The sequence below is a fragment of the Vicugna pacos genome, chromosome X, assembly GCF_048564905.1.
Source record: "Vicugna pacos chromosome X, VicPac4, whole genome shotgun sequence".
Taxonomy (NCBI): Eukaryota; Metazoa; Chordata; class Mammalia; order Artiodactyla; family Camelidae; genus Vicugna; species Vicugna pacos.
The window spans coordinates 46524546-46548276 of NC_133023.1; the positions used below are offsets into that span (position 1 = coordinate 46524546).

The 23731-nt window shown below is 45.5% G+C and overlaps 2 protein-coding genes across 2 annotated transcripts; one reads left to right on the plus strand and one right to left on the minus strand.

The window, feature by feature from the left end:
* Positions 1-262: 262 nt before the first annotated feature.
* On the plus strand, positions 263-2121 carry LOC140691892 (uncharacterized). Its single transcript, XM_072956260.1, has one exon. The coding sequence runs from the start codon at positions 445-447 to the stop codon at positions 1537-1539; it is 1095 nt and encodes a 364-aa protein (XP_072812361.1). The 5' UTR covers positions 263-444; the 3' UTR covers positions 1540-2121.
* Positions 2122-21370: 19249 nt separating this feature from the next.
* Positions 21371-23236, minus strand: LOC140691884 (uncharacterized). The gene has a single exon (XM_072956254.1). The coding sequence runs from the start codon at positions 23052-23054 to the stop codon at positions 21960-21962; it is 1095 nt and encodes a 364-aa protein (XP_072812355.1). The 5' UTR covers positions 23055-23236; the 3' UTR covers positions 21371-21959.
* Between the last annotated feature and the right edge of the window lie 495 nt (positions 23237-23731).

The following is a 23731-nucleotide window of genomic DNA, read 5'->3' on the forward strand; positions in this document are numbered from 1 at the left end:
TGCCAATCTCCTCAACCAAGGCAGGGGGATGGAAGGAGGGTCCTCTCTTGACAACCACTCAAGCAAGCAAGAGCGTCTTCAAGACCCCTCCCTAGAGCGTCCTGTGCCCCTGCTCCACCAGGGCCACGAGGCGCTGTGACGTGATGGCAGGAGCACGGGGCAGAGCACATGTGCCCCGCCCCCATCTCGAGCCCCCGCTAGGGCCCCATTGAGACGTCACCGCGGTAGCCATTGTCATTGGCAACACGTCGCGTTGCCCCAGGAGACTCCACAGGCCTCTCCAAGGCTCTCAGAGCGAAGCCACAGGGTCCTTGGCCCTGACCCACGACCCTCCCCGAGAGAGGCTCCTACCTCCAGCCCAAGCCCCCTCCCCCACCTTCCAACCTCAGAGGACCGACTTTCCCTCAGATTCTCTGAGAAAGGAGAGCAAGGACTGACGGCCTCATGAGTGAGGCCGGAGAGGCCACCTGCACGGAGGTGGCAGCTTCCATCTCCCCTCAAGCCGCGCAGAAACACCTGGCGTCCTTGGGAGGCGGAGATCCTCCCCGGGCCCTAGTCGCAGGCAACCTCAGCGGCGATGGGATCCCCAGGACCCCCGCGGAGGGCGCCAAGGGAAAGGTGCCCAAGCAGGTCATCGCTAAGAGCGTGCGAGGCTCCGTCAAGTGGTTTAACGTGAAGAATGGGTACGGTTTCATCAGCAGGCACGACACCCAGGAAGATGTGTTCGTTCACCAGAGGGCCATCACCCGAAACAACCCTCACAAGTACCAACGCAGCGTGGGCGACGGCGAGACGGTCGAGTTCGACGTGGTGCAGGGCGAGCGGGGCACCGAGGCCGCTAACGTGACCGGGCCAGCCGGCGCACCAGTGGAGGGCAGCCGCTATGCTGCCAACCGCCCCCGCTTCCGCCGGGCCTTCTATATCCACCGCCGCGAGCAGCCACCACGCGGTCCCAAGGGTGCTGAGGACGACGCTGACGAAGGCGAGGGCAGCGGCGAAGGCTCCACCGCAGCCCAGGGCCTGAGGCGCCGCCCGCCTGGCCACTCCCAAGACCAACGCCTGCGGCGCTTCCCGCCCTGCCGCAGGGCCCCGGCGGTGATCCGCCGCCCCTCGATGCAGGCTACTAGCAACGGTCCACGGGCCGCCCAGCTGCCGGGGGCCGCCCAGACCGCAGGGCCCGAGCCACGGCGGGGGCCGCGCGTCAGCTACCTGCAGAGTCGCCCTAGGGGCCGAGGCACCGCGCTTGCTCCAAGACCCTCACCAAGTATCTCTGTGGAGCCCGAGGAGGAAAACAAGGAGAGCGGACGCGTCGCTGGAGATCCGAAGCAGAGCCCCCCTCCACGCTACGGATCCCGCTGCCCCAATAACCCGCAGCAGGCTCCTGGCACCCAGGACCAGGACCCCGAGGGAGGAGAGGGCAAGATACGGAAGAGCCCTGCTGAAACACCTGCTGCCGTTGCTGTGGCCAAGAAGAACAGTGCCACTGCGGAGGAGGATCCTCTGCCCATGGATGCCCCCTCTGCCGCCCAGGCCGACTAACAGCTCGGCTCCCTCCCCAGGGGCTCCCTGGCTTGGGCTGCAGGTGATGTCCCCTTGAAGAGAAGATGCCCTTTGGGTGCATCACAGTCCAAACATCCACACTGTTAGACTTGTGCCCTGAGAAAAATCCATGCCCCTTCCCCAAGGCTTGAGGATAAATCACAAGATCTATACGTCTCTAGACTCCCTCGTACCATCTGCCTTGGTAGTTTCTGCACACACGCAGGCATGTACACACACACACACTCACACACACACACTCACACACACACACACACACACACACTCTCTCTCTCTGTCTCTCTCTCACTCCCTCCCTCATACAGTCTGCCTTGGTAGTTTTGGTACACACACACACACACGCCTGTGCTTCTGACTATTCTTTTTAAAGATCTGACCAGGACCACAGCTATTATACTGCATCCCCAGGTGAATTAGTTGGAGTGCTTTTAAAAATTAGTTTTTATTTTTAATACAAAAACTAAGATTATCTGATGTTGAAGATTATCTGACATTGGTTGCTGTGTGATATTACTCACCTGAGTGGTCATTTTTTCAATAAAATATTTCCTGTTACTTTTATCTGTTATCACTGTTGTCTGATTTTTTTTCAAGCCTGTTAGCACATAATTGTATTGACACAGTCCTTTCAATCCTTCTTAGAGCCAGTTTTAGCAAAGATCGTGCCTATTGTTCTCTTTACAAGTCATGAATTTAAAGCTAATTCTGGACTTACAGGTTGAACTTCTCAGGGTATTCTAAAGGATAAGAATACTTGGAAAAGAAAGACATATCCTCATCACTTTCTCTTTCATCCTCTTCCCCTGCCCTGCCATTTGAGCAATAAATCTGGAGGGTGGGCCCAACTACCCACACTTCCTGCTTAGGTAGTGAGTACTCTATGAGGCAAAACACAAAAAGCTGAGCAAAACACCATGACAAGTAAAAAATGTGGCTCTCTGGAAACAGAATTTGCCTCCTCTGTATTTTGTTTCTTTTAATGGATTCAATATAATACGATTTAAGTGGTTAAAAGAAAATGGGCATGAAGGGCTGGGGGGTGGGGGAAATGGGGAGATACTGGACAAGGGGTACAAACTTTCAGTTGTAAGATGAATGAGTTCCAGGGACCTAATGTACAGCATGGTGACTATAGTTAACAGTACTGTATTGTGTACTTGATAGTTGCTGTGAAAGTAGAGCATTAATGTTCTCACCATGACAACAAGAAACAAAATGATAACTATGTGAGGTGAAGGGTGTGTTAATTAACCTTATTGGGGGAAACATTTCACAATGTATACCTGTCTAAACTTATCACATTGTATATTTTAAACTTACACAATGTTATGTGTCAGTTATACCTCAATAAAGCTGGGGGAAAATCTGAAAGAAAACAAAAAAGTGAGCATGGAAGCAGGTACAGTTTTCGTTGTGCATGTCTCTGGAGCTGAATAGAAACAGCTAGTCCACAGTTTTCATCTGTGCTTCCTGGTTGAGTTCATCCAGGGGGCCTGTGCAGGATTCCTGGAGGGCTGAGCAAGTGTAGTTTAGCCCACCTCAGCCCCATTTTTGCATCAAACAGAGAAGCTCTTACTGGGAATGTCATCCCTATCCTGGTTTTCATTTGAACATACAGTGAGGTTGGTGGATGGGAGGCATGAGTTGGGTCTGGGGGGCTGGGGGAAGTGAGCGATCAATAGATTTGAAACCAACAAGGGTCTTTAAAACCTCATTTTACAGATTAATGTAATTGGATTATAAATGGCAAGATCAAAATACTTTTCTCATTTAAATGTTGAGGCATTTTATTCCACATTATAGGCTAGCATAAGGTATTTGGAGAGTGAGTATTTAATCATTCATCATGACAAAATGTCCTCAATCAATTGGAGTAGAAACAGTACAGATTCCTCATTCAGCAAAATATTTGGGTGCTCACTTGTGCCAGACACTCTGCAAGGCACTAGGAGTTGCATCATGGTGAAGAAGATGGTCCCTTCTCTCGAGAAGCCCACAGCCTAGTGGAGAGTGAGACAAAACTAGCAGCGACTACACAATGGAGTGAGTGCTCTGGTGCAATTAGCACAGGATGTGAGAGAAAACACGGGTGACCCAGATGGTGGCAGGGTTATTTCCAGGCTAAAGGAACCGCTACTTGGACGCTTGAGTTTAAAATTATACTCAGCAATCACCACAAACAGAGCTCAGATTTTTTTTAATTTAATTTTTTTCTTAATTCAAGTATAGTCAATTTACAATGTTGTGTTAATTTCTGGTGTACTGCATAGTGACATATATACATTATATATACATATATAATATTATATATATATACACACACACATACATATACATATATGTATATATACACACACATATGTATGTGTATTCCTTTTCATATTCTTTCTCATTATAGACCATCACAAGGTATTGAATATACTTCCCTGTGCTATACAGTAGGACCTTGTTTGATAAAGTCATGTCAGCATACATCTAGAAGATTTTCCTCCAGACTCCTAGCCCAGCGCATGTCCCACTATACCAGCTGACTTCTTCAGAGACTAGCAGGGTGCACCACAAATCGTTAAACATAAGAATTTATACTGACACACAGCGCCAAGAGAGAATGGGGGAAGACCTGAAGCGAGACTAAACCTACTATGATTAGGAAATGACTCAGAGCCATCCTGGATGCCTTTTCGTGCCAAACAACAGGCATGGACATGATGTGGGGAAATTTTTTCTGTATATGCATGTTGGGTTCATAGGCCGCTCCCTGTTGTGTGAGGTATACGCATCGGGAAACAGTGAATTGGCCATCCTTGCCATGGAGGCTTCACTTTGGGGGAATGGAGGACATGAAGGGCCAGGCTAAGGAATCTAGGATTTTCCCTGCTCACAAAGGTATCTGACAGGATCCATTAAGTGGAGTTGATCTGGTGATTTCTGGCTGGGTGTGGAATTGAAGGGTACAGAGGCACATATCTGGAGGTGAACATATTTAACTGAGAGCAGGAATATTCTGCTGTTTCCCCGCTGCTCCAGGATTTAGGTGTACTTACTTAAGGGCGACTTCAATAGCCCAATAGGAGCCAAAGAGTATCACCCAAGACACGACAGAAGGATGCCTGGGCTGTCTCCAGGAAACTTTGATTTAAAACAAAACCAAAAAAGAAATATATCCTTTGAGATAATCCTCTTCCCTCTCTCACTGCCCCTTCACATACCAGATATTACTTGGTTTTCCTGACTGAAAATGTGAATGCAGCAGTCATCTTTGTTTGGGTCACTGAAAGGTGACGTGCTCCAGCCTAAAGCCTTTAGTAAGAGCAGGCCTCCCTTGGATGCCCTTGATTGGGAGACTATATCCCAGAGAGCATGGGTAGGAAGGCTGTTTGCACATTAGAGCGACGTCTCAGAACCCCCAGTGTCCTATTATAATTGAATGTGAAGTCAAGAGGGTGGGATTCTTCACCCTTCTAAGAAAAAGGTGAGTCGTGAATCTGAAGCAGAAACCCCAACCGCAGTCCATTGCCTTCCTGTGGCTTGCAGTATCAACAAAATGGCACTTAGTAGCTGATCTGAATCACTTCATGGATCCCCTTGATGTGGGAAGGCACGCAGTCGCAGGTGTCAATTTGGATTCCCTTTTTCTCTTCTGTATTTGGCGCTATCTGCTCCCATGCCACTATTGACTGGCTGCATAAGTTCTTTATTTTTTATTGAACCATAGTAATTGCAACATTATGTTAGTTTTGGTTGTACAGCATTGTGATCCAGTGTTTTTCCAGATTATACTCCGTTATAGATTATTACAAAATAATGTCTATAATTTCCTTTGCAATACAGTATAGCTTGTTGCTTATCAATTTTATACGTATTGGCTTGTATCTGTTAATCCTTCCCCACAATTTGTCCCTTCCCCCTTTCCTCTCCTCTTTGGTAACTGCAAGTCTGTTTTCTGTATCTGTGGTCTGTTTCTGTTTTGCATATGATTCATTTCTATTATCTTTTAGATTGCACATGTAAGTGAAATCTTGCAGTGTCTGTCTTTTTCTGTCTGACATTTCACTAAGCATGATAATCTTTAGGTCCTTCCATGTTGCTGCAAATGGCAGTATTTCGTGCTTTTTAATGTCTGAGTTACATTCCATTACATAGATATAGTTGTATAGATATATAGGTATGGTACATTCTACATCTTCTTAATCCAATCATCTGTTGATAGGCACTTGGGTTGCTTTCATGTTTTGGCCATTGTAAATAGAGCTGCTATGAACATTGGGGTGCATGTATTTTTTTCAAATTAGTGTTTTCATTATTTCTCTGCATATATACCCAGGAGTGGAATTGCTGGATCATATGGTAGTTTTAGTTTTAGTTTAGTTTAGTTTAGTTTTTTTTTTTTTTTTAGGAGCCACCATACGAGTTTCCACAGTGGTTGCACCAATTTACATTTCCATCAACAGTGTACAAGGATTCCTTTTTCTCCCCATCTTCTTCAACATTGGTTCACTGTGGACTTCCGATGATATGCAGTCTGACAGTTGTGAGGTGATATCTCATTGCTGATTTGATTTACATGTCTCTAATAATTAAAAATATTGAGCATCTTTTCATATGCCTGTGAGTCATTGATGTGTCTTCTTTCAATATAAATGTCTGTTCAAGTCTTCTGCCCAATTTTAAATTGATTTATTTTTTGATATTGAGTTGTATGAGCTCTTTGTATATTTTGGATATTAACCCCTTGTTGATTGCATCATTTGAAACTATTTTCACCCATTGCATAGATTGTGTTTTTGTTTTGATGATGGTTTTCTTTGCTGTGCAAAAGGTTTTTTTCTTTTTTAACGTTTCTTATTGAGCTATAGTCATTTTACAATGTTGTGTCAATTTTCAGTGTAGAGCACAACTTTCTCGTTATACATGAACATACATATATTCATAGTCGCATTTTTTTTTCACTGTGAGCTACCACAAGATCTTGTATATATTTCCCTGTGCTATACAGTATAATCTTGCTTATCTTTTCTACATATGCCGGTCAATATCTACAAATTTCGAAATCCCAGTCTGTCCCTTCCCACCCCATCCCCCTTGGCAACCACAAGTTTGTATTCTATGTCTATGAGTCTATTTCTGTTTTGTATTTATGCTTTGTTTGTGTGTGTGTGTGTGTGTGTGTGTGTGTGTGTGTGTTTTAGATTCCACATATGGGCGATATCATATGGTGTTTTTCTTTCTCTTTCTGGCTTACTTCACTTAGAATGACATACTCCAGGGACATCCATGTTGCTGCAAATGGCGTTATGTTGTCACTTTTTACGGCTGAATAGTATTCCATTGTATAAATATACCACCACTTCTTTATCCAGTCATCTGTTGATGGACATTTAGGCCGTTTCCACGTTTTGGCTATTGTAAATAGTGTTGCTATGAACATTGGGGTGCAGGTGTCTTTTTGAAGTAGGGTTCCTTCTGGATATATGCCCAGGACCAGCATTACTGGGTCACATGATGAGTCTATTCCTAGTCTTTTGAGGAATCTCCATACTGTTTTCCACAGTGGCTGCACCAAACTGCATTCCCACCAGCAGTGTAGGAGGGTTCCCTTTTCTCCACAGCCTCTTCAGCATTTGTCATTTGTGGACTTTTGAGTGATGGCCATTCTGACTGGTGTGAGGTGATACCTCATTGTAGTTTTGATTGCATTTCTCTGATAATTAGTGATATTGAGCAGCTTTTCATGTGCCTTTTGATCATTTGTATGTCTTCCTTGGAGAATTGCTTGTTTAGGTCTTCTGCCCATTTTTGGATTGGGTTGTTTGCTTTTTTCTTATTGAGTCACATGAGCTGCTTATATATTCTGGAGATCAAGCCTTTGTCAGTTTCATCTTTTGCAAAAATTTTCTCCCATTCTGTAGGCTGTCGTTTTGTTTTGCTTATGGTTTCCTTTGCTGTGCAGGAGCTTGTAAGTTTAATTAGGTCCTATTTGTTTATTCTTGCCTTTATTTCTATTGTGGTGGTAGACTGCCCTAGGAGAACATTTTTGAGATGTATGTGAGATAATGTTTTGCCTCTATTTTCTTCTCGGAGTTTTATTGTATCTTGTCTTATGTTTAAGTCTTTGATCCATTTTGAGTTTGCTTTTGTGTATGGTGTATGGGAGTGTTCTAGCTTCACTGATCTACATGCTGCTGTCCAGTTTTCCCAACACCATTTGCTGAAGAGACTGTCTTTATTCCATTGTGTATTCTTGCCTCCTTGGTCGAAGATTAGTTGACCAAAAGTTTGTAGGTTCATTTCTGGGCTCTCATTTCTGTTTCATCGGTCCATATATCTGTTTTTGTACCAATACCATGCTGTCTTGATGACTGTAGCTCTATAGTATACTCTGAAGTCTGGGAGAGTTATTCCTCCAGCCCCTTTCTTTTTCTTCAGTAATGCTTTGGCAATTCTAGGTCTTTTGTGGTTCCCTATAAATTTTATTATGATTTGTTCTAGTTCTACAAAATATGTCCTGGGTAATGTGATAAGGATTTCATTAAATCTGTAGATTGCCTTGGGCAGTATGACCATTTCAACAATATTGATTCTTCCAATCCAGGAGTAGGGGATACCTTTCCATTGTGTCAGGTTTGTTTTTATTATATTACTTATGACAATACAATCACATCAAGTTAATATTTGTTGACAAGTTTGTAACAGATGTAATACAACCTTTCTGACTTTTAGTAAACCTAGGTATAATAAAAGTATTATTTTTAATATTGGTGACTCCAAAGACATCTCATGCCTGTTTATGGCTTGCTAAACATGTATTTTACATCTGCTTTAATCATTAAGAGGGGAAAAAAAGGTACTACAAAGTTGCATTTTGATCATTATCCTCATTGTAAAATGTCTACTAATATTCAAATGTTTGTCCAGGTGCTATGACAAAGCAGTCAAAGAAAGAAGCAGTGCTTTCATAATACAAAATATTGATGCTAAGTTTAAAACTAGAAACTATTTCTAAATCAGTGCCCATTCTGCAAATTAAGGCAGTACCAAACCCCATTTCAGGAGAAAATAGCCGGAGAGATTGTTGCCCTACTCCCTCAAAGATTTGGGGAAAATTGAAACAAAAATGGGAACTAAAACTGTATTCCTCTGCCAAGTTTATGACTAACCTCTCTATCCAAAAACTTCATTCCCCTTCTTCTTCTGCATCTGTTCCTTCTCAAGATTGACGAATATTAAAAAAATAAAGGGAGATTAAATCCAAGACTCTGGGACCTTTCCTGGGACAAAACCCAGTCCCATGTCCTCTCTCTGCCTTTTGTTTCCAAAAAAAAAAAGTAGCCTCCTATCTAATTCCCAAAAATAACTTTAATCAGATAAATGAGAAAATGCAGAAGCAAAGGCAAGCAGTCAAAAAAAGACAAAGTAATAGTAGTTTAGCCATTAAACAAAGTCAAGGTCCTTTAGTTCCTCCTCAAGGGCTATAGATAATATTCTGAGCCATATCCTTTGAGCTGTTTGCAAATACTAAAATCTCCACCAAGTGGAAGAAATTAATCACATGGAGATCAGACTGTAGCCATGACATAAGCTGCTCCATCTCACACAGTTCCAAGAACTGGCCTCAAGGTAAGGAACACAAACTGACCCTGGAATTAAAGATTAACTCTACTTAAAACAATCTAGATGACACTGAGAAGACCACCACATAACCAACTTCAAGATGATTGTTTGAGCTAGGCCTTCTGCATGTAGGTCCCTCCCTCTGCCTATACACTCCTGAAACTCCCCTTTAGAAGCTCTTTTCCCCCTGATTGGCAGTTGGGAATTGGCTTTTGGATATGAGTCTTCCTTCTCCCCAGGCCGCTGGCTTCCTAAATAAAGCAAGCTTTCCTTTATTACCAACACCTGTCTTCTGAGTATTGGCTTTTGAGTGGTGAGCAGCCAAGCCTGAGTACGGTACCAGAACCACAATGAGATGGGCAGGAGAGGCAGAGATACTGTATGGTCAAGACCCACACCCCTGGGTAGGTTACCCACAAGTGGGAGAATAATCACAATTGCAGAGGTTCTCCTCAAGGAGTGCGGGGTCCAAACCCCACATTGAGCTCCCGAGCTTGGCAGTCTTGCCCTGGGAAGATGTGTCTCCAGAACATCTGGCATTGAAGGCTAGGGGGACTTGCATAAAGAAGTGCCAGAGGACTGTGAGAAACAGACTCTGCTCTTAAGGGGCACATGCAAAATCTCACATGCTCTGAGTCCCAGTACAGATGCAGCATTCTGAAAGGAGCCTGGGTAAAACCTATTTACTGATCTTGGAGAGCCTCCCAGAGGGGCTGGGAGCAACTGGGACTCCTGCTCAGGACACAGACACTGGCGGCAGCCATTTTGGAGGTCTCATCCAACCACAAAGACACTGGTGCTGGCAAGCATCATTTTGGAGTCCTCTCTGTAGCTTGTTAGCCCTGGGGGCTTATATGCCCACCAGCAGGCTGACAACAGTGCTGAGACACCCAGGGCCAAACAGGCTAGAGCAAACAATCCTAAAATCCATATGGAACCACAAAAGATGCCTAAAAGCCAAAGTGGTCTTGAGAAAAAAGAACAAAGCTGGAGGTCTAACCCTCCCAGGCTTAAGACCATACTACAAAGCTACAGTAATCAAATTGCATGGCATTGCGACAAGAGCAGAAACATAGAACCAACAGAACAGAAAAGAGAGCCCAAAAGTAAACACACACACCTGTGGTCAACCAATCATGACAAAGGAAGCAAGAGTACACAACGGAGAAAAGACCATCTTTTCAACAAGTGCTGGGAAAACTGGACAGCCATATGTAAAACAATGAGATTAGATCATTCCCTCACACCACATACAACAATAAAGAGCAGAAACTATAAAATTCCTAGAAGAGAGCATAGGCGGATCACTCTTTGACATAAATCTTAGCAATATTTTCTTGGATCAGTCTATTAAAGCAAAAGAAATAAAGGCAAAAATAAATGAATTGGACCTAATTAAACTTAAAACCTTTTGCACAGCAGAAGGGGGCTAAGATGGCGGAGTAGAAGGACGCTCATAGCTCACCCTCTCCCACAAATACACCAAAACTCACATCCGTGCACCCATCCAGCCAACCAGAGCACCTGCTGAACTCCGACAGAACATCGACCTCTTCAAAAGACAAAGACACCACGGATCCTGTGGGAGAAAAGGAAAAAAGAAAGAAGAAAAAGCAAAACAGTGTGGGACCGGTCCCGCAGGGAGGGAGCAGCAAAGGAGGAATAGCACTCATTCACTGGGTCCTTCCCTCTCCAACAGAGAGGTCGGCGGGAGGGAGGGGGAACCTCCGAGGCTCGGATCTGTACGGATCTACACCCCTTGACTGACAGAACTAAGTTAAATGGGCACAGAGGGTCTCCACAACCCCTAGCCCTAGAGGCAAAGTGGCTGGTGGGGGAAGGGACAGGCTGCCCGAGCAGGGTGGAGGACGGGGGCAGGCTGCACAGAGGCAACCCCAGGGGGCTGCAGGGGGCTGCACGCCATGGATGAGTGGGTACACAGGGCAAAACAAACTGGGCCCTCCATAAAATACAGGAACAAAAAGAAACCCACAGCTGATGTTCCCTGGGGGGAAGGGTGCCACGCACCCATTCCGAAAACCCGCTGAAAGTTTCCGGGGGAGGAGAGGTGGGGCTCAGCCACAGCCTCCATATCCTCCTGTGCTTAGCACCCAGGCGGTGGTGGGGTGGAAACCTGAATCCTAAGGGCTTAGGAGCCTCAAAGGCCAGACGGAGACTTGTTTACAGCCTGAGGCAGATAGGCTCCTTCTGCCCTGGTACCTCTGAGAATTCACACTGCCAAGACAAACAAGGAGCTGCGTTTTGGCAAGGAACAGGGGCGGGGCTGTTTCCCCGTCTTCCCTGAGCCTGCCTATGGAGCGTGGGCCCAAGGCAGAGCAGGCAGCTGCACAGAGCAGGGGAGCGACTGGCGCCAGGAGAGGGCAGGTGGCCACCCGCCTTCCCGGCAGGAGCACAGCACCTGACCAGGGTGCTGGGAGGGGGTGCAACCTGCCCACCAATGTCTGTGATGCTCACAGTGCCTGTCGGCAAGCATTTCGCGCCCCCTCCCAACTCTGTGGTCAGGTGATGTGCTTTTACACGGTGGGTGGGCAGGTCACTCCCCCTCCATATGCCGCTGTCAGATGCTGCCCTCCGGCGAGGTAGGTGGGCGGATCTCGCCCCCTCCCAACATCACAGTAGGTGGCGGGTCACTCCCCCTCCCAATACTGTAGGCCAGATGCTGCACTAGGGCAAGATAGGTGGGCAGGTTGCACCCCCTCCCAGCACCCTGGTCAGGTGCTGTGCTCCTGCCGGGAAGGCGGGTGGCCACCTGCCCTCTCCTGGCGCCAGTCGCTCCCCTGCTCTGTGCAGCTGCCTGCTCTGCCTTGGGCCCACGCTCCATAGGCAGGCTCAGGGAAGACGGGGAAACAGCCCCGCCCCTGTTCCTTGCCAAAACGCAGCTCCTTGTTTGTCTTGGCAGTGTGAATTCTCAGAGGTACCAGGGCAGAAGGAGCCTATCTGCCTCAGGCTGTAAACAAGTCTCCGTCTGGCCTTTGAGGCTCCTAAGCCCTTAGGATTCAGGTTTCCACCCCACCACCGCCTGGGTGCTAAGCACAGGAGGATATGGAGGCTGTGGCTGAGCCCCACCTCTCCTCCCCCGGAAACTTTCAGCGGGTTTTCGGAATGGGTGCGTGGCACCCTTCCCCCCAGGGAACATCAGCTGTGGGTTTCTTTTTGTTCCTGTATTTTATGGAGGGCCCAGTTTGTTTTGCCCTGTGTACCCACTCATCCATGGCGTGCAGCCCCCTGCAGCCCCCTGGGGTTGCCTCTGTGCAGCCTGCCCCCGTCCTCCACCCTGCTCGGGCAGCCTGTCCCTTCCCCCACCAGCCACTTTGCCTCTAGGGCTAGGGGTTGTGGAGACCCTCTGTGCCCATTTAACTTAGTTCTGTCAGTCAAGGGGTGTAGATCCGTACAGATCCGAGCCTCGGAGGTTCCCCCTCCCTCCCGCCGACCTCTCTGTTGGAGAGGGAAGGACCCAGTGAATGAGTGCTATTCCTCCTTTGCTGCTCCCTCCCTGCGGGACCGGTCCCACACTGTTTTGCTTTTTCTTCTTTCTTTTTTCCTTTTCTCCCACAGGATCCGTGGTGTCTTTGTCTTTTGAAGAGGTCGATGTTCTGTCGGAGTTCAGCAGGTGCTCTGGTTGGCTGGATGGGTGCACGGATGTGAGTTTTGGTGTATTTGTGGGAGAGGGTGAGCTATGAGCGTCCTTCTACTCCGCCATCTTAGCCCCCTTCTGCTGTGCAAAAGGTTTTAAGTTTAATTAGGTCCAATTCATTTATTTTTGCCTTTATTTCTTTTGCTTTAATAGACTGATCCAAGAAAATATTGCTAAGATTTATGTCAAAGAGTGATCCGCCTATGCTCTCTTCTAGGAATTTTATAGTTTCTGCTCTTTATTGTTGTATGTGGTGTGAGGGAATGATCTAATCTCATTGTTTTACATATGGCTGTCCAGTTTTCCCAGCACTTGTTGAAAAGATGGTCTTTTCTCCGTTGTGTACTCTTGCTTCCTTTGTCATGATTGGTTGACCACAGGTGTGTGTGTTTACTTTTGGGCTCTCTTTTCTGTTCTGTTGGTTCTATGTTTCTGCTCTTGTCGCAATGCCATGCAATTTGATTACTGTAGCTTTGTAGTATGGTCTTAAGCCTGGGAGGGTTAGACCTCCAGCTTTGTTCTTTTTTCTCAAGACCACTTTGGCTTTTAGGCATCTTTTGTGGTTCCATATGGATTTTAGGATTGTTTGCTCTAGCCTGTTTGGCCCTGGGTGTCTCAGCACTGTTGTCAGCCTGCTGGTGGGCATATAAGCCCCCAGGGCTAACAAGCTACAGAGAGGACTCCAAAATGATGCTTGCCAGCACCAGTGTCTTTGTGGTTGGATGAGACCTCCAAAATGGCTGCCGCCAGTGTCTGTGTCCTGAGCAGGAGTCCCAGTTGCTCCCAGCCCCTCTGGGAGGCTCTCCAAGATCAGTAAATAGGTTTTACCCAGGCTCCTTTCAGAATGCTGCATCTGTACTGGGACTCAGAGCATGTGAGATTTTGCATGTGCCCCTTAAGAGCAGAGTCTGTTTCTCACAGTCCTCTGGCACTTCTTTATGCAAGTCCCCCTAGCCTTCAATGCCAGATGTTCTGGAGACACATCTTCCCAGGGCAAGACTGCCAAGCTCGGGAGCTCAATGTGGGGTTTGGACCCCGCACTCCTTGAGGAGAACCTCTGCAATTGTGATTATTCTCCCACTTGTGGGTAACCTACCCAGGGGTGTGGGTCTTGACCATACAGTATCTCTGCCTCTCCTGCCCATCTCATTGTGGTTCTGGTACCGTACTCAGGCTTGGCTGCTCACCACTCAAAAGCCAATACTCAAAAGACAGGTGTTGGTAATAAAGGAAAGCTTGCTTTATTTAGGAAGCCAGCGGCCTGGGGAGAAGGAAGACTCATATCCAAAAGCCAATTCCCAACTGCCAATCAGGGGGAAAAGAGCTTCTAAAGGGGAGTTTCAGGAGTGTATAGGCAGAGGGAGGGACCTACATGCAGAAGGCCTAGCTCAAACAATCATCTTGAAGTTGGTTATGTGGTGGTCTTCTCAGTGTCATCTAGATTGTTTTAAGTAGAGTTAATCTTTAATTCCAGGGTCAGTTTGTGTTCCTTACCTTGAGGCCAGTTCTTGGAACTGTGTGAGATGGAGCAGCTTATGTCATGGCTACAGTCTGATCTCCATGTGATTAATTTCTTCCACTTGGTGGAGATTTTAGTATTTGCAAACAGCTCAAAGGATATGGCTCAGAATATTATCTATAGCCCTTGAGGAGGAACTAAAGGACCTTGACTTTGTTTAATGGCTAAACTACTATTACTTTGTCTTTTTTTGACTGCTTGCCTTTGCTTCTGCATTTTCTCATTTATCTGATTAAAGTTATTTTTGGGAATTAGATAGGAGGCTACTTTTTTTTTTTGGAAACAAAAGGCAGAGAGAGGACATGGGACTGGGTTTTGTCCCAGGAAAGGTCCCAGAGTCTTGGATTTAATCTCCCTTTATTTTTTTAATATTCGTCAATCTTGAGAAGGAACAGATGCAGAAGAAGAAGGGGAATGAAGTTTTTGGATAGAGAGGTTAGTCATAAACTTGGCAGAGGAATACAGTTTTAGTTCCCATTTTTGTTTCAATTTTCCCCAAATCTTTGAGGGAGTAGGGCAACAATCTCTCCGGCTATTTTCTCCTGAAATGGGGTTTGGTACTGCCTTAATTTGCAGAATGGGCACTGATTTAGAAATAGTTTCTAGTTTTAAACTTAGCATCAATATTTTGTATTATGAAAGCACTGCTTCTTTCTTTGACTGCTTTGTCATAGCACCTGGACAAACATTTGAATATTAGTAGACATTTTACAATGAGGATAATGATCAAAATGCAACTTTGTAGTACCTTTTTTTCCCCTCTTAATGATTAAAGCAGATGTAAAATACATGTTTAGCAAGCCATAAACAGGCATGAGATGTCTTTGGAGTCACCAATATTAAAAATAATACTTTTATTATACCTAGGTTTACTAAAAGTCAGAAAGGTTGTATTACATCTGTTACAAACTTGTCAACAAATATTAACTTGATGTGATTGTATTGTCATAAGTAATATAATAAAAACAAACCTGACACAATGGAAAGGTATCCCCTACTCCTGGATTGGAAGAATCAATATTGTTGAAATGGTCATACTGCCCAAGGCAATCTACAGATTTAATGAAATCCTTATCACATTACCCAGGACATATTTTGTAGAACTAGAACAAATCATAATAAAATTTATAGGGAACCACAAAAGACCTAGAATTGCCAAAGCATTACTGAAGAAAAAGAAAGGGGCTGGAGGAATAACTCTCCCAGACTTCAGAGTATACTATAGAGCTACAGTCATCAAGACAGCATGGTATTGGTACAAAAACAGATATATGGACCGATGAAACAGAAATGAGAGCCCAGAAATGAACCTACAAACTTTTGGTCAACTAATCTTCGACCAAGGAGGCAAGAATACACAATGGAATAAAGACAGTCTCTTCAGCAAATGGTGTTGGGAAAACTGGACAGCAGCATGTAGATCAGTGAAGCTAGAACACTCCCATACACCATACACAAAAGCAAACTCAAAATGGATCAAAGACTTAAACATAAGACAAGATACAATAAAACTCCGAGAAGAAAATAGAGGCAAAACATTATCTCACATACATCTCAAAAATGTTCTCCTAGGGCAGTCTACCACCACAATAGAAATAAAGGCAAGAATAAACAAATAGGACCTAATTAAACTTACAAGCTCCTGCACAGCAAAGGAAACCATAAGCAAAACAAAACGACAGCCTACAGAATGGGAGAAAATTTTTGCAAAAGATGAAACTGACAAAGGCTTGATCTCCAGAATATATAAGCAGCTCATGTGACTCAATAAGAAAAAAGCAAACAACCCAATCCAAAAATGGGCAGAAGACCTAAACAAGCAATTCTCCAAGGAAGACATACAAATGATCAAAAGGCACATGAAAAGCTGCTCAATATCACTAATTATCAGAGAAATGCAAATCAAAACTACAATGAGGTATCACCTCACACCAGTCAGAATGGCCATCACTCAAAAGTCCACAAATGACAAATGCTGAAGAGGCTGTGGAGAAAAGGGAACCCTCCTACACTGCTGGTGGGAATGCAGTTTGGTGCAGCCACTGTGGAAAACAGTATGGAGATTCCTCAAAAGACTAGGAATAGACTCATCATGTGACCCAGTAATGCTGGTCCTGGGCATATATCCAGAAGGAACCCTACTTCAAAAAGACACCTGCACCCCAATGTTCATAGCAACACTATTTACAATAGCCAAAACGTGGAAACGGCCTAAATGTCCATCAACAGATGACTGGATAAAGAAGTGGTGGTATATTTATACAATGGAATACTATTCAGCCGTAAAAAGTGACAACATAACGCCATTTGCAGCAACATGGATGTCCCTGGAGTATGTCATTCTAAGTGAAGTAAGCCAGAAAGAGAAAGAAAAACACCATATGATATCGCCCATATGTGGAATCTAAAACACACACACACACACACACACACACACACACACAAACAAAGCATAAATACAAAACAGAAATAGACTCATAGACATAGAATACAAACTTGTGGTTGCCAAGGGGGATGGGGTGGGAAGGGACAGACTGGGATTTCGAAATTTGTAGATATTGACCGGCATATGTAGAAAAGATAAGCAAGATTATACTGTATAGCACAGGGAAATATATACAAGATCTTGTGGTAGCTCACAGTGAAAAAAAATGCGACTATGAATATATGTATGTTCATGTATAACGAGAAAGTTGTGCTCTACACTGAAAATTGACACAACATTGTAAAATGACTATAGCTCAATAAGAAACGTTAAAAAAGAAAAAAACCTTTTGCACAGCAAAGAAAACCATCATCAAAACAAAAACACAATCTATGCAATGGGTGAAAATAGTTTCAAATGATGCAATCAACAAGGGGTTAATATCCAAAATATACAAAGAGCTCATACAACTCAATATCAAAAAATAAATCAATTTAAAATTGGGCAGAAGACTTGAACAGACATTTATATTGAAAGAAGACACATCAATGACTCACAGGCATATGAAAAGATGCTCAATATTTTTAATTATTAGAGACATGTAAATCAAATCAGCAATGAGATATCACCTCACAACTGTCAGACTGCATATCATCAGGAAGTCCACAGAGAACCGATGTTGAAGAAGATGGGGAGAAAAAGGAATCCTTGTACACTGTTGATGGAAATGTAAATTGGTGCAACCACTGTGGAAACTCGTATGGTGGCTCCTAAAAAAAAAAAAAAAAAACTAAACTAAACTAAACTAAAACTAAAACTACCATATGATCCAGCAATTCCACTCCTGGGTATATATGCAGAGAAATAATGAAAACACTAATTTGAAAAAAATACATGCACCCCAATGTTCATAGCAGCTCTATTTACAATGGCCAAAACATGAAAGCAACCCAAGTGCCTATCAACAGATGATTGGATTAAGAAGATGTAGAATGTACCATACCTATATATCTATACAACTATATCTATGTAATGGAATGTAACTCAGACATTAAAAAGCACGAAATACTGCCATTTGCAGCAACATGGAAGGACCTAAAGATTATCATGCTTAGTGAAATGTCAGACAGAAAAAGACAGACACTGCAAGATATCACTTACATGTGCAATCTAAAAGATAATAGAAATGAATCATATGCAAAACAGAAACAGACCACAGATACAGAAAACAGACTTGCAGTTACCAAAGAGGAGAGGAAAGGGGGAAGGGACAAATTGTGGGGAAGGATTAACAGATACAAGCCAATACGTATAAAATTGATAAGCAACAAGCTATACTGTATTGCAAAGGAAATTATAGACATTATTTTGTAATAATCTATAACGGAGTATAATCTGGAAAAACACTGGATCACAATGCTGTACAACCAAAACTAACATAATGTTGCAATTACTATGGTTCAATAAAAAATAAAGAACTTATGCAGCCAGTCAATAGTGGCATGGGAGCAGATAGCGCCAAATACAGAAGAGAAAAAGGGAATCCAAATTGACACCTGCGACTGCGTGCCTTCCCACATCAAGGGGATCCATGAAGTGATTCAGATCAGCTACTAAGTGCCATTTTGTTGATACTGCAAGTCACAGGAAGGCAATGGACTGCGGCTGGGGTTTCTGCTTCAGATTCACGACTCACCTTTTTCTTAGAAGGGTGAAGAATCCCACCCTCTTGACTTCACATTCAATTATAATAGGACACTGGGGGTTCTGAGACGTCGCTCTAATGTGCAAACAGCCTTCCTACCCATGCTCTCTGGGATATAGTCTCCCAATCAAGGGCATCCAAGGGAGGCCTGCTCTTACTAAAGGCTTTAGGCTGGAGCACGTCACCTTTCAGTGACCCAAACAAAGATGACTGCTGCATTCACATTTTCAGTCAGGAAAACCAAGTAATATCTGGTATGTGAAGGGGCAGTGAGAGAGGGAAGAGGATTATCTCAAAGGATATATTTCTTTTTTGGTTTTGTTTTAAATCAAAGTTTCCTGGAGACAGCCCAGGCATCCTTCTGTCGTGTCTTGGGTGATACTCTTTGGCTCCTATTGGGCTATTGAAGTCGCCCTTAAGTAAGTACACCTAAATCCTGGAGCAGCGGGGAAACAGCAGAATATTCCTGCTCTCAGTTAAATATGTTCACCTCCAGATATGTGCCTCTGTACCCTTCAATTCCACACCCAGCCAGAAATCACCAGATCAACTCCACTTAATGGATCCTGTCAGATACCTTTGTGAGCAGGGAAAATCCTAGATTCCTTAGCCTGGCCCTTCATGTCCTCCATTCCCCCAAAGTGAAGCCTCCATGGCAAGGATGGCCAATTCACTGTTTCCCGATGCGTATACCTCACACAACAGGGAGCGGCCTATGAACCCAACATGCATATACAGAAAAAATTTCCCCACATCATGTCCATGCCTGTTGTTTGGCACGAAAAGGCATCCAGGATGGCTCTGAGTCATTTCCTAATCATAGTAGGTTTAGTCTCGCTTCAGGTCTTCCCCCATTCTCTCTTGGCGCTGTGTGTCAGTATAAATTCTTATGTTTAACGATTTGTGGTGCACCCTGCTAGTCTCTGAAGAAGTCAGCTGGTATAGTGGGACATGCGCTGGGCTAGGAGTCTGGAGGAAAATCTTCTAGATGTATGCTGACATGACTTTATCAAACAAGGTCCTACTGTATAGCACAGGGAAGTATATTCAATACCTTGTGATGGTCTATAATGAGAAAGAATATGAAAAGGAATACACATACATATGTGTGTGTATATATACATATATGTATATGTATGTGTGTGTGTATATATATATAATATTATATATGTATATATAATGTATATATGTCACTATGCAGTACACCAGAAATTAACACAACATTGTAAATTGACGATACTTGAATTAAGAAAAAAATTAAATTAAAAAAAATCTGAGCTCTGTTTGTGGTGATTGCTGAGTATAATTTTAAACTCAAGCGTCCAAGTAGCGGTTCCTTTAGCCTGGAAATAACCCTGCCACCATCTGGGTCACCCGTGTTTTCTCTCACATCCTGTGCTAATTGCACCAGAGCACTCACTCCATTGTGTAGTCGCTGCTAGTTTTGTCTCACTCTCCACTAGGCTGTGGGCTTCTCGAGAGAAGGGACCATCTTCTTCACCATGATGCAACTCCTAGTGCCTTGCAGAGTGTCTGGCACAAGTGAGCACCCAAATATTTTGCTGAATGAGGAATCTGTACTGTTTCTACTCCAATTGATTGAGGACATTTTGTCATGATGAATGATTAAATACTCACTCTCCAAATACCTTATGCTAGCCTATAATGTGGTATAAAATGCCTCAACATTTAAATGAGAAAAGTATTTTGATCTTGCCATTTATAATCCAATTACATTAATCTGTAAAATGAGGTTTTAAAGACCCTTGTTGGTTTCAAATCTATTGATCGCTCACTTCCCCCAGCCCCCGAGACCCAACTCATGCCTCCCATCCACCAACCTCACTGTATGTTCAAATGAAAACCAGGATAGGGATGACATTCCCAGTAAGAGCTTCTCTGTTTGATGCAAAAATGGGGCTGAGGTGGGCTAAACTACACTTGCTCAGCCCTCCAGGAATCCTGCACAGGCCCCCTGGATGAACTCAACCAGGAAGCACAGATGAAAACTGTGGACCAGCTGTTTCTATTCAGCTCCAGAGACATGCACAACGAAAACTGTACCTGCTTCCATGCTCACTTTTTTGTTTTCTTTCAGATTTTCCCCCAGCTTTATTGAGGTATAACTGACACATAACATTGTGTAAGTTTAAAATATACAATGTGATAAGTTTAGACAGGTATACATTGTGAAATGTTTCCCCCAATAAGGTTAATTAACACACCCTTCACCTCACATAGTTATCATTTTGTTTCTTGTTGTCATGGTGAGAACATTAATGCTCTACTTTCACAGCAACTATCAAGTACACAATACAGTACTGTTAACTATAGTCACCATGCTGTACATTAGGTCCCTGGAACTCATTCATCTTACAACTGAAAGTTTGTACCCCTTGTCCAGTATCTCCCCATTTCCCCCACCCCCCAGCCCTTCATGCCCATTTTCTTTTAACCACTTAAATCGTATTATATTGAATCCATTAAAAGAAACAAAATACAGAGGAGGCAAATTCTGTTTCCAGAGAGCCACATTTTTTACTTGTCATGGTGTTTTGCTCAGCTTTTTGTGTTTTGCCTCATAGAGTACTCACTACCTAAGCAGGAAGTGTGGGTAGTTGGGCCCACCCTCCAGATTTATTGCTCAAATGGCAGGGCAGGGGAAGAGGATGAAAGAGAAAGTGATGAGGATATGTCTTTCTTTTCCAAGTATTCTTATCCTTTAGAATACCCTGAGAAGTTCAACCTGTAAGTCCAGAATTAGTTTTAAATTCATGACTTGTAAAGAGAACAATAGGCACGATCTTTGCTAAAACTGGCTCTAAGAAGGATTGAAAGGACTGTGTCAATACAATTATGTGCTAACAGGCTTGAAAAAAAATCAGACAACAGTGATAACAGATAAAAGTAACAGGAAATGTTTTATTGAAAAATTGACCACTCAGGTGAGTAATATCACACAGCAACCAATGTCAGATAATCTTCAACATCAGATAATCTTAGTTTTTGTATTAAAAATAAAAACTAATTTTTAAAAGCACTCCAACTAATTCACCTGGGGATGCAGTATAATAGCTGTGGTCCTGGTCAGATCTTTAAAAAGAATAGTCAGAAGCACAGGCGTGTGTGTGTGTGTGTACCAAAACTACCAAGGCAGACTGTATGAGGGAGGGAGTGAGAGAGAGACAGAGAGAGAGAGTGTGTGTGTGTGTGTGTGTGTGTGAGTGTGTGTGTGTGAGTGTGTGTGTGTGTACATGCCTGCGTGTGTGCAGAAACTACCAAGGCAGATGGTACGAGGGAGTCTAGAGACGTATAGATCTTGTGATTTATCCTCAAGCCTTGGGGAAGGGGCATGGATTTTTCTCAGGGCACAAGTCTAACAGTGTGGATGTTTGGACTGTGATGCACCCAAAGGGCATCTTCTCTTCAAGGGGACATCACCTGCAGCCCAAGCCAGGGAGCCCCTGGGGAGGGAGCCGAGCTGTTAGTCGGCCTGGGCGGCAGAGGGGGCATCCATGGGCAGAGGATCCTCCTCCGCAGTGGCACTGTTCTTCTTGGCCACAGCAACGGCAGCAGGTGTTTCAGCAGGGCTCTTCCGTATCTTGCCCTCTCCTCCCTCGGGGTCCTGGTCCTGGGTGCCAGGAGCCTGCTGCGGGTTATTGGGGCAGCGGGATCCGTAGCGTGGAGGGGGGCTCTGCTTCGGATCTCCAGCGACGCGTCCGCTCTCCTTGTTTTCCTCCTCGGGCTCCACAGAGATACTTGGTGAGGGTCTTGGAGCAAGCGCGGTGCCTCGGCCCCTAGGGCGACTCTGCAGGTAGCTGACGCGCGGCCCCCGCCGTGGCTCGGGCCCTGCGGTCTGGGCGGCCCCCGGCAGCTGGGCGGCCCGTGGACCGTTGCTAGTAGCCTGCATCGAGGGGCGGCGGATCACCGCCGGGGCCCTGCGGCAGGGCGGGAAGCGCCGCAGGCGTTGGTCTTGGGAGTGGCCAGGCGGGCGGCGCCTCAGGCCCTGGGCTGCGGTGGAGCCTTCGCCGCTGCCCTCGCCTTCGTCAGCGTCGTCCTCAGCACCCTTGGGACCGCGTGGTGGCTGCTCGCGGCGGTGGATATAGAAGGCCCGGCGGAAGCGGGGGCGGTTGGCAGCATAGCGGCTGCCCTCCACTGGTGCGCCGGCTGGCCCGGTCACGTTAGCGGCCTCGGTGCCCCGCTCGCCCTGCACCACGTCGAACTCGACCGTCTCGCCGTCGCCCACGCTGCGTTGGTACTTGTGAGGGTTGTTTCGGGTGATGGCCCTCTGGTGAACGAACACATCTTCCTGGGTGTCGTGCCTGCTGATGAAACCGTACCCATTCTTCACGTTAAACCACTTGACGGAGCCTCGCACGCTCTTAGCGATGACCTGCTTGGGCACCTTTCCCTTGGCGCCCTCCGCGGGGGTCCTGGGGATCCCATCGCCGCTGAGGTTGCCTGCGACTAGGGCCCGGGGAGGATCTCCGCCTCCCAAGGACGCCAGGTGTTTCTGCGCGGCTTGAGGGGAGATGGAAGCTGCCACCTCCGTGCAGGTGGCCTCTCCGGCCTCACTCATGAGGCCGTCAGTCCTTGCTCTCCTTTCTCAGAGAATCTGAGGGAAAGTCGGTCCTCTGAGGTTGGAAGGTGGGGGAGGGGGCTTGGGCTGGAGGTAGGAGCCTCTCTCGGGGAGGGTCGTGGGTCAGGGCCAAGGACCCTGTGGCTTCGCTCTGAGAGCCTTGGAGAGGCCTGTGGAGTCTCCTGGGGCAACGCGACGTGTTGCCAATGACAATGGCTACCGCGGTGACGTCTCAATGGGGCCCTAGCGGGGGCTCGAGATGGGGGCGGGGCACATGTGCTCTGCCCCGTGCTCCTGCCATCACGTCACAGCGCCTCGTGGCCCTGGTGGAGCAGGGGCACAGGACGCTGTAGGGAGGGGTCTTGAAGACGCTCTTGCTTGCTTGAGTGGTTGTCAAGAGAGGACCCTCCTTCCATCCCCCTGCCTTGGTTGAGGAGATTGGCAGCCTTCTAAGGGGCACTCTCCCAATATTCACTCACAAAACTGTGGTCCTCTTCCAAACCCTGCTGTCCCCTCTCCGTGGGTTAGCCATTTTGTGTAAGCAGGCAAAATGACAACGGCGTGAAATTAAGACCCAATGGAAGAAGCCTGATGTGGGGTGGGTTGGTTGATTGGTTGGTTGGTTGGTTGGTTGGTTGGTTGGTTGGTTGTGTTTTTATGTTCCTGCAGGGGAACAC

What these genes read in the sequence shown, in the direction of transcription:
- LOC140691892 (XM_072956260.1), top strand. Translation starts at nt 445, where the DNA reads ATGAGTGAGGCCGGAGAGGCCACCTGCACGGAGGTGGCAGCTTCCATC.
- LOC140691884 (XM_072956254.1), bottom strand. Translation starts at nt 23,054, where the DNA reads ATGAGTGAGGCCGGAGAGGCCACCTGCACGGAGGTGGCAGCTTCCATC.